Raw genomic sequence first — 13,263 nt, 5'->3', positions numbered from 1 at the left:
TTCGATCTTGCCAGGAATCGAACCCGAGACCCTAAGTATGATAAGCGAACGCGTTACCCACCTCACTATGAGACTGAATTATCTCCTGAAATTGCCTTTTTCTGAATTTTTCCGAGAGTCAAAACACTCATTTTTTTACCTTGGAGAGTCCAGTGTAAGGGAACTCCTCGAACGATAGTGACGAGTCCTCTCCCATGAGCCCAAACATCTGCCCGTGTAGCGCCCTGGCTGCAGAGACCGTGGCAGCTGACATGCCATCCCCGAGGAACAGGACGATGTTCTTAGCGACCCTTGTGTCGGGCGTCCTCGCCAACAGTCTGGCCAGCTGCGACTGGGCTCCGGCGTGCCAGGGTGCCGACCCCAAGGATTGGTCCTTTTCAGGAAGACCCCGGGACGCACGGGTTTGATCTGTAAATAATGAAAAAAATACTTTATCCAATAACAAATCACAGAACATAAACGTTTTAGTTAGGATTTGACAAAAAAGAGCCAGTTTCTTGTGTTTGGAAGGGATTCTACTAAAGTTATGGGAATTTGAATAAGTTCTCGTTGTTTCCTGTTATCTTAGCCTTTTTACATCGGGTGATATTACAGTGAACTTCATCGTGAAGATCCACCATTAGGCTTAAAATGGCCGTACGTTTTATTCCGCCGAAGTGTAAATAACATGTCGAATTTCGTGCCAAAAAAGAGTATTTGCGGGGATTTTGCTAGCGTCGTTCGAGTGTAATGTATTCTATTATTTATCTGAGTTACACGAATAATAAGTGATAGAGTGAGAGGGCACAAATGTTAAATATACTGTCATTGTTAGTTTGATAAGCGGCAGTAGTACTAAACAAAAATTCAATAAATATTTGTATTCTGACGTTTTTCCTAGTAAAATAAATTAAATTAATATATTGCGATTTTAAAAATAAACATTTGACGACGTCGAAAATCATATAGAAATAAACGTAGGTACGTACAGTATTATAATATGTTATGTAGTGTAAATGTGCTTTTATCAAGGTTGAGACGATTTTTATCGCATAAAAATGACAGAAAAATCAACACTATAATGCGATTTAATATCTGGAAAATCATCGGATGTCCGCATTTATGTTTGAAATATTTAAAAACTACTGTAATTTTCTCGCGAAATGTCAACATGTTAAAATAAATTATCATCATTTACCTGTCCGCATCCAGTGGTGCATAGGAAACTGAATTGGCACACCAAATGCAGTGTATTTCGACCGGTTATGCCACATTTACTATATGTGTGTAAGCACATTTACTAGGTTAAGGCGTTCAAATTTATTTGCGACCTACTGGACCCTGGTTAATTATTATTTTTTATTTATTTATTAGTTTATACATACATTGTTACAAAAATGGCACAAAAACACTCTGGCAAATTCTGCTTGTACTAGGAGTAGGCTCAGTATGTGAAGGGTCGGCAAGCCAGAAATATTAGTATGCCTAATGTTGCAATCGGTTCCTATATGGGCAAATGCCTGTTCTAAGAAACCGATTTGTTGCGGCAAATGTGGTTTTTGAATATGTTTCCCATAAATAAAAATAATATTGAAGAAATAGAAAAACAGTTATAGCCAAAAACAGAAGAAATGAAAAAAAAGTACAGTTTACATTAAATGTAAAAATACAATTAAATATATAAATTTATAGCATACATATTACATACATACATATACACATTCATACATATATACACACATATACATATATATACATATATATACACACATACATATACAATATATATGCACATGCAAAAATACAATAAATTTTTAAATAATTCAATGCGATAGCATAATATTTAGATTACTAGATATGTTAATAATATGTTGCAGTTCCTACAGTGGGTATATTGTCTCCGTCTCCAATAATAACAACTGAACTGTCATCGTGTGTGCATGTGCCTTTTGATATTTTCACCGCGATCGTAAATAAGTTATTTTTGTGATTACATCTCTGTCTTTCATGAAATGCCATGTCAATTTTTTTTTTCAATTTCAGTGGCGACAAAAGCGACATTTATTTTACTTAAGTACAGTTTTATTTAAACAATGGATGATCCATGTGATAAGGTAAAAAGGTACATCTTTTCAATTGCAAATGTGGTAACTGTGGTCGTTAATTAGACATAAAGTTTTGATTAATTAATTAATAATTTAAATTAAATAATGTAGGAATTTCTCCAAACCAAAAAGCAAAAAAATGCTAATATTTTGAATTTTCGGAGCACTAACTTTGTGGAACAATATTATTGAATGATTAAAATAAAAAATCACTTCGACTTTATACAAAGGATTATTTTTGCATTTTTAACAACTAGTTCGGCCACACGGGTTTGTGATTAACAAGTCCGTCTTATTTTTTAAATGAAATTCTTTATGTTTTTACAATATAAAAATATTTTTTGTTTCAGGTACCGACAAGATAGAAATTTTCCGTATTTAGGCGGGACATTTTTTGTGACATGTGTTTTTTCATTGAATGATGTTAAAAAAAATCAATGCTAATAATACTAAAATTTTAAACGGAAATTTCTAATGTGAAATGCCCACGCTGCACCGATCAGTATTTTTTTTTGTAGTCACATTGGCTGCACTGTTTTTGACAATCTGTTGAAGTTTGACGGTGGTCGGATGTTCAGTATTCTGTCAGCGTCTGTTTGAGTGTGTCAAAAAATTGCTGTGTGGCGATTTTTACAATGGATAAAAAATCGTAACAACGAGCGTGCTTTAATTTAATGTTGCTAATAAATTTTCGTGTGCCAAATTACTGAAAATGTTGAAAAAACCCTTTGGAGAATCGTGTTTGTCGAAAACACGGGCATACGAATGGTGTAAGATGTTCAAAGGCGTTCGTGAATGCTTAGATGATGATAAACATACTGGACGTCAAAGAACGTCAGTTGCCCAAAAAAATATCAGGTGAAACCAATCTGAAAGCTTGCTGAGCATGAAACGCGTCACTGTCCCCTTCGTCTCAAAACACTGAAGGAATGTGGAAAGACGATTCGTGGATTTTACGCCATGATAATTCGCCATCTCATACGGCGATGATTGTTTCGGAGTTTTTGGACAAAAATTAAACTAATGTCTCTAGCCAAGCACCGTATTTTCCAGACCAGCCCCGTCTGCCTTTTTTTATTTTCCCAAGACGGAAATTGCGATGAAGAGGAACGCTCTTTACTACGATTGATGCCAAATAAAGAATTCGCTGCGGGAACTAAAGACCATACCTTTGCAGGCCTATGAAAATTGCACGGACAATCAGATCAAGCATTGGCATCAATGTATCTTCGCAAATGGCGAGTATTTTAAAAGGGATGAAAAATAAATTTATTGAAAATTAACGTTTTGCGTTTTTTTGCCTACTTTCCGTTTAATTTTGATCATAAGGTATATAATTAAAATTAAATAATAATTTATAATTTAGTATTTAGTCGGTCTCGTGGTGATACTTAAAATAGACTGAACGTAGACAGGTGTAACGGATGATATTTAGAAATGATCACTTAGATGGTTTGGTTACATTATATTACGAAAGAATGGTAAAACATATACATGGCGAGAATCAATGGCAACGTAGGACGAGGTCGATCGAAAAAGACGTGGCATGATCACATAAACCAAAATCTCAAGTCTGGTCATTTCAAAAGCAGATACAAGCGAAGAGCATTAATGAATGTGGAAGAAGCCAGGAATGTAATTCAGGGTGGGCGTGTGTAGCGGGTTATTCACTCTGCTTATTCCTATGGGGAATTGGCGTGACGGTAGTAGCGGTAATACAAATTGAAACATACAAAACATTTTGTCAAAGAAACAATTCATAGGTTTTGAAAGGCCCACATTTTAGTACCCTATCAGTCATAGTTTATGAATGTATCTTTTAATTTCATATTCCGTATGCGTTTCATTAAAATTATGTTGCTATTGCCCAAAATTATTAAATAAAATAACGTCAATTGAAATGATTTTTTAACTAGGAAAAACACAATTATTATGGATACACGACATGCACATTATATTTAATGTCCGGATTTATCGTGTTCAAAATAGACTGCATGTAATTTATAATCTTCAAATGACATATAATTAAATTCAGTCAATCATAAACACTCGTTATATGTTATTATATGTGGATAATACTTAAGTTTTATTTACGCAGAATAGCAGTAAGTACATTGTATGTTATAAACACTTTAAAGATAACAATAAATACATTATTTAATAAATATAGTAGTCCCCAAAGGTGATGAAAACGTCCCATTATTTTATTTATTAATTAACACCTATGGGTTGCTGAAAAGTATAGTTATTTTACATTTGCCTTTGCGGAAGAAAATTATACTAAAGGTATTAAAATGCAATAAAAAGCAATAATTATACAGTAAATTGTTTTTTTATATGTAGGTTTCACTAATTTATTTGACCAATTAGCGCCTTCACCCTCTAACCGGCAACTTCAGACTAGTAAATAATATCGGTAGTCAGATGGCAGAAGGGACCATCTGTATTTTTTCTGTGTTTTAGTTTTCAAAAGTTCAAATCAATATTTCAGTAAATGCACATGGAAAAAAGAAAAAAAAAATAGCATTAGTTAGAATGGTGTTTTATAATTGAAAAAAAATCGAAAATATTTTAGTTGTGGATTAAAGTCATGAAATTTATTTATTTTTTTAGTATTTCACAGTTTTAAAATGTACAGAGTTTATTTGTTTCAGGTCCCGACTAGCTAGGAAATTCCTGTGTTTTGGAAGGACCTTACTTTTTTCATGTGTTTTTTTTTATTTTTAATTTCATTAAATGATGCTTAATAAATTCAAAGAATAATAATAACATTAGAAAAAATCTTCAATTAAATATAAATTAGAAAACATGCAAGTAATAATAATAAAAATTGAATCATAAAAATAAATTAGAAAATATGTCATTAATAGTAAATAAATGAGACACAATTATTATAAATTCTAAAACATACTGATAATAATGACGTGCAAAAACTATTAGAATGGACAAACAAAAACTTCTTAACACTTAATGCCAAGAAATGCAATATAATACATTTCGAAACACAAAAGAAGAACCATAACATGAACATAAAAATAAACAACGAAACTCTTAAAGAACTAGAACATGTGACTTACCTAGGACTCACAATGGACAGACAATTAAAATGGACAAAACACATAGACGGACTCACTAAAGTAATGGCATCACTACAAAGCCTCTTCTACAAAATTAAAGATTTTATATCAAGAAAGGAAAAAATTATGATGTACGAAGCCTATGTCAAAAGTAAATTGAGTTACATGATCGCCTTCTGGGGAACTGGTAACAAGACAGACATAACAAGAATACAAAGACAACAAAATAAAATTCTTAAACTAACATACAACCTACCCTACCTGACCTCTACGACTGAACTGTACAAAAAAACACACCAGTTTGACATAAACTACTTGACTAAAATTGAGACCTTAAAAATTGTGCACAAAATAACACTGGGAAACATACAAGACGACGACATAATATTAGTCAAAAATGCTGACATACATAAATATAACACCAGACAACAAAAACACTATCATATTGAAAAAGCAAAGACAAACACAGGACAGTCAAAAATACTACATAATGGACTTAAACACTACAACGACCTACCTTACTACTTGAAAACTTTTAATGGAGACAAATTTAAAACCAATCTGAAAAAGCACATGATGACTGAACTAACTAGACTAGACGAGACATAAAATGACTAGACAATATTAAATTTCTAATGTAACCCTAACGGGTTTTTTCAAATTGTAAATAAATAAAAAAAAAAAAAAAAAAATTAAACCACAAATACACATTATAAAATAAAAAATTAGTTATAAAGAAATTAAACAAAAATATAAATTGGAAAACATACCGATAATAATAAAAATTGAAGCTTAAATACAAATTTGAAAGTATTTCGTTAGTAATTAAAAATTAAAGAACAAAAATAAATTGCAGAATATACCATTAATTTATAATTTTAAAAAAAATAAGATACGTGTAAAATACGAGTATTAAAAAGAAAAAAAAAACATAAGTATGTAAATGAATAAACATAGAAAGTAAAAATGAAATATACATAAAAACAATAAGAGATTTTTTTCAATTAAAAGCAACACAATTTTTTAGTCATGAAAATAATTACAGGATATAAAAAGGTCTACCCCTAATCCACTTGCTCACCTTCTTCTTATAAACATTGTAACTGACAGACGTCTTTATGGCTTAATAAGGCCTTATTTCAGAAACATTTTTGAAAATTACAGATGGTCCCTTCTGCCATCTGACTACCGATATACAGTGCTAAAATGTACCCGATGAGAAACTATTAGTTGACACACTATTTGAGTTTGTCCAAATGTTTGTAGACAAAAGACTGGATTTCACCTCCTCGGGAGTCGTTAAGATCAACAAATTACAACAGGGGTGGAGAATACCTTAAAGAAGGGAATATGGAAGTCTAGGCATTTACAGGACTTATGACCTGTTAATGACTTCACTAAAATCAACAAATGGAAGAATTGAAGAAACATGGATGTTTGTTCAAACATAGGCAAAATGGTGAATGTTACACAGTGTGTAAAGTGGCCACTTAAACCAGTCATTGACAGGTCATAATCCCGGTCACAATAAGGTATTCTCCATCTCTGTTGTAATTTGTTGACATTAGTTGACAGTTTATCGGGACTAATATTGTTTAATATTTTACGTTTTACTATGTAAATCATTTTTTTTCTTTTTTGCAAAGAAAACTGCAGCCGGAGTCATCGTTTGCTCGTGAAATTGTATGGCGAACCCGCTCTTGCGAAATCACAGAGTTTTGAGTGGCTTCAACGCTTTCAAAGCGGCGATTTTGATATCAAAGATGAAGAACGGCCTGGACAGCCGAAAAAGTTAAAAGATGAATTTATGAGCTTATAAAACCGGGTGAAACCATAGCTGGAGAGCTAAACCGACGACAACTGATTTGTTTAAAGAGAGCACTGAAGGTAAAATGGCCAGAATTGGAGACCAGACAAGAAACATTGATTTTCCAACATGACAATGCTCGGCCACATGTTGCTCGACCCGTTAAAAAGTATTTGGGAAATAGCGGATGGGAATTTCAGCCCCCAAAATCGTCATTTGAACGAGACAGACAACGCTTCATACCGATGAATTGTGTGTTAAAGGGAGAAGATATGTAATATACATATTCCGGGCATTGCTAACGCACGCGCAGTTTTGAATTTTGAAGTTTGTTTGTAATGTCACTTTGAACATGCGTAATGACATGATAGTTACCTAATTGAGTTACCTATAACGTGCGTATTATGTTGGGCGCATTTAGCGTTTCTGGTTCCGATGTGCGGGCTATCAATCATACTATTGCTCGTTTATCACGTCAGACCTTTCATATTATTATTATATTATACTTCTTAAAATATATGTTAAAAAAATATAAAGAAATGCACGGCCAATGTTTTCAATTAGAAGCCGCCCAAAAAATACTATTAAACAATGTATGCGACAGCACTCAGCCTATTTTCATCCCTGTTTTTTTTTTGTTTTTAATGTTAATAGAGCAATCTACAATTATAAAATAATAAGGGTCTATGATATACAAAAAATTATATTTTACTTATTTGTAGCACAAATAAAAAAAATAAAAAAAATTCCCGCGAAAACAATTCATTAATTTAGCCACGCCCCTAATACGTTATTTGTGACTGTTTAAATTTGAATAGAACACCGTCACGAATCTTGACGTCACAATTGTCAAGGCGAAACATGTCGCGTTTTTGACATATTTATTAAAAAAAATAATCTTTTAAATTATGCATGAAAACGCACAAATTTCCTGCAAAAATAATTATATATAGTTCGTTAATTAGATTTTTGAAATATTTTTTTAGTTTTTTTTTATTTTTTCATTGCATTTTACAATAGTTATACATAAGTAACAAATACAAAATACACCATTGCATTAACAGAAAAAAATTCCACAAAGGCAAAACCCGTGTGTAATTATACATTGTATTTTAAATTTAAATAAAGGCTACTGGAAGAGATATAAAAAAAATATGATTGTTGATATTAAAGCACATTTTTTTTGTCAATAAAATTTAAAAAATAATAATAAAGTGTGTTATTCATTTTAAAAAAATCTATTTAAATCTACTTTTTTTATCGATAATTGAACAAAAATTTTTATTGAAACTAAATCAAATAATTCATCTATATCATATTGTTTTCGTGAAATGCATTGAACAGTTTTGGAGCTATGAAAAATGAGTGTCTTTGCCCGAGTCTGGATTTACAATAAGGGATTTTAAGTAAACTATTAAATTTTCAACTAGATCTATTAATTTTTTAAGGAAATAAAAATGTTAGCGCACAAAACATATTTTAGACACTGCTGGCTATAGATTTCTCTTACTTTCAAAAGTTCCGTTTCTGAACTTTTGAAAGATGCCCATTAGAAGGTGAAAGCGCTAATTGGTCAAATAAATAAGTGGAAGAGTACCAAGTATTTTAAATTTAATAACTTATTAAAATTCCTCAATTCCATACAAGTCATGGTTAAAAGAGCTTTGTCTTCAAAGGTGTAAAAAATTTTAATAATCTTCCCAATCAACTAAAAACTATTAAAAATAATATATCAAAAAAAAATTTGAAGTCAATCTAAAAAAATTTTTTGAACACGTGTAAAAACAAGAGTAAATTTTAATTAGTATTAATGTATTATTGTTTTATGTTTTTTCTTTATATATCTTATGTTTTTGTTTTTGTTTTTCTTTCTCATGTTCTTGTATTTAAAATTATATAAACTCCTATAAATAAACAACTGAAACGGCGTAAGTCACTCTCCAAGCACAAGAGTTAGTCTCTTTTTTTGGAGAGTTACAGTGATAACATTTACTAGATGTGTAAAATTAGATGTTTTTAGAATTTTACAAAAACATGTACTTTTTATGAAATTTATTATTAATAATAATAATAATATGTAAATATAAGTTATTACATCATTACAATGGAATTTCATCAAGAATTGTCAATCAATAATTTAAATGAAAAAATGAAAAAATAATTTGACGTTTACATGAGTTTCTTGCCGAAATCTTAGAATACTTCCAAAGCAGTCGATTCCCTTTCGTCTGTGCTAATTTTTAAAGTAAATTTTCGTACTTTTGTCTTAATTATCCCTAACTAAGATATAGTAGATTTGATGGAAGTACATTCTCCGTGTACCCGAAACTATTTTATAGACTGCACGACTTACTATCGGTTTCACTCATACAAAAAACAATGTTTTTTTTACAATAAACGAGTTACTCTTTTCAAATTTTCAATTTAATTCTACTACTTTCACAACCCCTCTCACTGTAAGTTTGGAAAATTATATAGAGGGCCTTTGTTGGATAATATCATTCGTCCTCACGACCATATTGCAAACACGAATGGTAGCAAAAACCGTATTTACTTGTATCATAATAGCCTATGTCCATTAGAGTAATTTTATAAATATAATAACATCAAATTGGATTAATATCGTTATTTTTTAAATTTATTAACTGCCACAAAAGTCGACAGATGGAATAGTTGAGAAAATGTGGAGGTTGAAACATAATCATGGCAGTACATACAGAAGTATCCAATTAAACCAGCCAATAACAGGTCGAAATTTTTTTTTAATGTCTGGACCTCCATACTATCTTTTGAAATATGTTTTAATAACTCTCTAAAAAAAAAATAATAACTCTCTAAGAAGTGAAATCCAGTTTTATCTTCAACATTTGGACATGCTCAAAATACCTTTTGGAATTTCCGTGTTTAGACATTCATATTTTTTTTATTTCTTAATTACTATGAACTTCCACCAAAATATTTCGCTAACAAAATATGAAAAATTCAATTAAATTACATTATGCATCGGAATGTGGTGCAGTGATTAGTATTGCAGACTCACGGATCGGAGGTCCGTGGTTCAAACCTCACTCTATTCCAACTTGTTTTCCGTTTTCTAATAGTGAGCTATTTACAACTCATTGAAATTCGTCCCAAAAATAAAAATATTTCGACAAATCATAAGAACGCAAATATTTCTCGATTTTAAAGATTGTTTTAGAGTACCTATAGGCTTGTAGTACCCGTAGATGCCATATGCTGTTCTTCGGACACATAGCGTGGCATGATGACGCAGAGCTGCAGCTCGATGGATTGACCAGAAAAACAACGTCACGAGCGACCCAATATGGAGCTGAGGAAGTGTGGAGAGGGCGCAGAGCCGTGAAGAGTGGAGACACTTTGTCAATGTAACGGCTGGTGAGAGTACCAATGATCGCGACCCTCATAACTGAGGAACGATAGAGAAAAAGAAAAAGAGTACCTAACTTGGAAAAGTCAATATTTTCAGAATAAATGCGTTTTGAACAGGTTTTTGGCAATGGATTTTGATGAAAATTGATATTGCTTCGCAACAGCAAGTTTGCTAAAATTCAAAAAGTGCTATCGACAGTTTGACTAATTATGCTATAATTATGCCATAATGGGCTGTAGCTAATTCGTTATCATCAATGCTACTTATAGTAATTACTAGCATTAATTGCAAAATGGACTATTTGAAATGCGATAACAACTGCTCAAACATGCATTATATCATATTTAAAATGACACCGATTAAAAACCCAAACTGTTTGATTAAATGAGCATCATCCGAAATAGAATGAAAGTAATTCACACATCTCAAAAGGTATGCGGAACTATTTAAAAATGTATACGACAGCACAAAGCCTATTTTCATCTATGTGTTTTTGTTTGTTTTTAATGTTAATAGAGCAATCTACAATTATAAAATAATAAGGGTCTATGAAATACAAAAAAAATGTACTTATTAGTAGTAAAGAAAGAAAGTAGATTAAGAAAGGATCTCTGAGATGGTTTGGTCACGTAGAACGAATGGACGATGAAAGAATGGTAACGTGAGACGAGGACGACCAAGGAATACGTGGCGTGATCAGATAAACCAAAATCTTAAGTCTGGTCATGTCAAAAGCAGACATAACCGAAGGGCATGTATGACAAGATGTATGAATGTGGAAGATGCTAGGAATGTATGCCAGTATATACGTGTGTGGCAGTCTATTCTTTCTGCCTACCCTTACGGGGAAATGGCGTGATGGTAGCAGTAGTAGCGTAAGGGTGGAAGGTATAACCTTTCCAAAGACGATACACGTAAGTACTTTTAAAAAAAAAACAACCTAAGAACGTTTAAATGGGGTTTTGGTTCCAACACTCGTGTATGGAAGAGAAACGGAATGGAATTGTCAGAGGAAGAAGTATGGAAAAGCAATGAATGACAGGGTTACAAATCACGAAATCAGGCGGAAGTGCAATCCTGAGACTGCTATAATAGATAACACTAAGGAAGGGTCTGTGAGATGATTTGGTCATATAGAACGAATGGAGGACGAAATAATTGTAAAATAAATAAATATGGCGAGAATGAATGGTAACGTAAGACGAGGACGACCAAGAAAAACGTGGCATGATCAGATAAACCAAAATCTTAAATCTGGTCATGTCAAAAGCAGACAGAACCGAAGGGCATGCATGACAAGATGTATGAATGTGGGAGAAGCTTGGAATGTATGCCAGGATAGACGTGTGTGGCGGTCCATTCTCTCTGCCAACCCCTACCGGAAAATGGTGTGATGGTAGTGGTAGTAGTAGTAGCAAAACTTAAAAAAAAAAAATCCGCGAAAACAGTTTATTAATTTAGCCACGCCCCTAATTCGTCACGATTCGGTCAAATTTTGAACTTTGTGACTGTTTGAATTTGAATAGAACACCGTCACGAATATTGACGTCACAATTGTCAAGGCCAAACATGTCGCGTTTTGACATATTTATTTACATTTTTAATTTTTAAATTAAGAATGAAAACATTTTTACACAGTATCCAAATAGGTTTTGAAAATACATTTTTTTCTTAATCCATTTCTGTTGTCAAGCGGAGGCGATACGGTTGGCTTGACTATGTACTTCGGATGCCTCCTGAGAGCCTTACCCACGCTTGCATGCCTTGTAAACAAGGCATCAGGTTTTCGACGTCCTGGACGTCCACTGCTGACTGTTCGTCAGTAGTTCATGTCAGAAATACGGGACGCGAACCTTACGAGGGAGGATGCACAGGAGCTGGCAGCTGACAGAGATGCCTGGAGGATCTTTGTGGACACCATATGCTCCAACTAGGGAGTGGACATGGAGTGATGATGAAAATATCTATTCATTAAAAACAATGCTAATTTATCAATAACACGTAAGATGCGTTTAATTGTTTAATTTATTTGATTACTTATATTAAATTAATGAAATATACTGAAATCCTAATATTTGACATAAGTAAATTTCAGTTGACGCAGCGAAATCTAAAATCATTGCAAGTGAATGCAGATAAAAGCGCAAGAGAGGAACTTATGAACTATCGTATTATTAAAAATAAATTTCTTATCAAAATTTCGATTCGTTGGGGAGTTATGGAGTTTTAATTTATAATTAGTGTAACAAATAATTTACTATCTTTAAATTATCACAATTTGTAGGTTAAAGAGCAAATTGTTACACTGACTAGATAACCGTTGGTTTATTTTTAACATCAACACGTGTTTTTAAGTTCTAATTCAGTATCTATAATATTTTCATTGGATCAAAAATATTTTTATTTGAAAAACTACAATTTCATTTAGGAAACAAAAACAGAACAGAGGATTATACTAAACTAATTTATCTATTTTAATGTAGAAATAATGCACACAAAAATTTGCTTGCTCACAATAAAACAGCAAATTAAATGCAATGTAGCAATTTTTATAAATTAAATAATTAATGGGATGAATAAAATAAGAACAATAATAAAATTTAACCAACATTGTCATACATACGAAACGAGGGATAAAAAAATATAAGATTACCAATGAGGATAAAAACAGGATCTCAAAACTCACTGTACAAGGGATTGAAGCTGTACAATGAGTTACCTGAAGAAATAAAGAAAATAGAAAAGATTGAAATATTTCAAATCAATATATTAAAATAAAATAAAATCAACAATGTTTGATTATATACAAATGCTTGCAGACTGGCTGGATTTCCTCCCTAGGGAGTTGTTCATATTTAAATTTATTTCAACAGAGAGGGAAAATTTTTGAGAAGGGGATATGGA

The 13,263-nt window shown here is 32.1% G+C and overlaps 1 protein-coding gene across 1 annotated transcript in view; it reads right to left on the bottom strand.

Moving 5' to 3' along the window:
* Nucleotides 1–13,263, bottom strand: part of LOC148274590 (membrane-bound alkaline phosphatase-like) — a 66,063-nt gene that overhangs the window by 22,376 nt on the left and 30,424 nt on the right. The window contains exon 2 of the mRNA XM_088236912.1: nucleotides 140–408. Within this exon, the coding sequence (XP_088093038.1) occupies nucleotides 140–408 (269 nt within the window). The remainder of the gene's footprint in view (nucleotides 1–139; nucleotides 409–13,263) is intronic.

This window comes from Micrasema longulum, unplaced genomic scaffold (assembly GCF_059751315.1).
Source record: "Micrasema longulum isolate JH-2025_06_02 unplaced genomic scaffold, ASM5975131v1 h1tg001618l, whole genome shotgun sequence".
Classification (NCBI taxonomy): Eukaryota; Metazoa; Arthropoda; class Insecta; order Trichoptera; family Brachycentridae; genus Micrasema; species Micrasema longulum.
The sequence above is the reverse complement of the archived record's forward strand: the minus strand, read 5'-3'. Positions and strand labels throughout refer to the sequence as shown.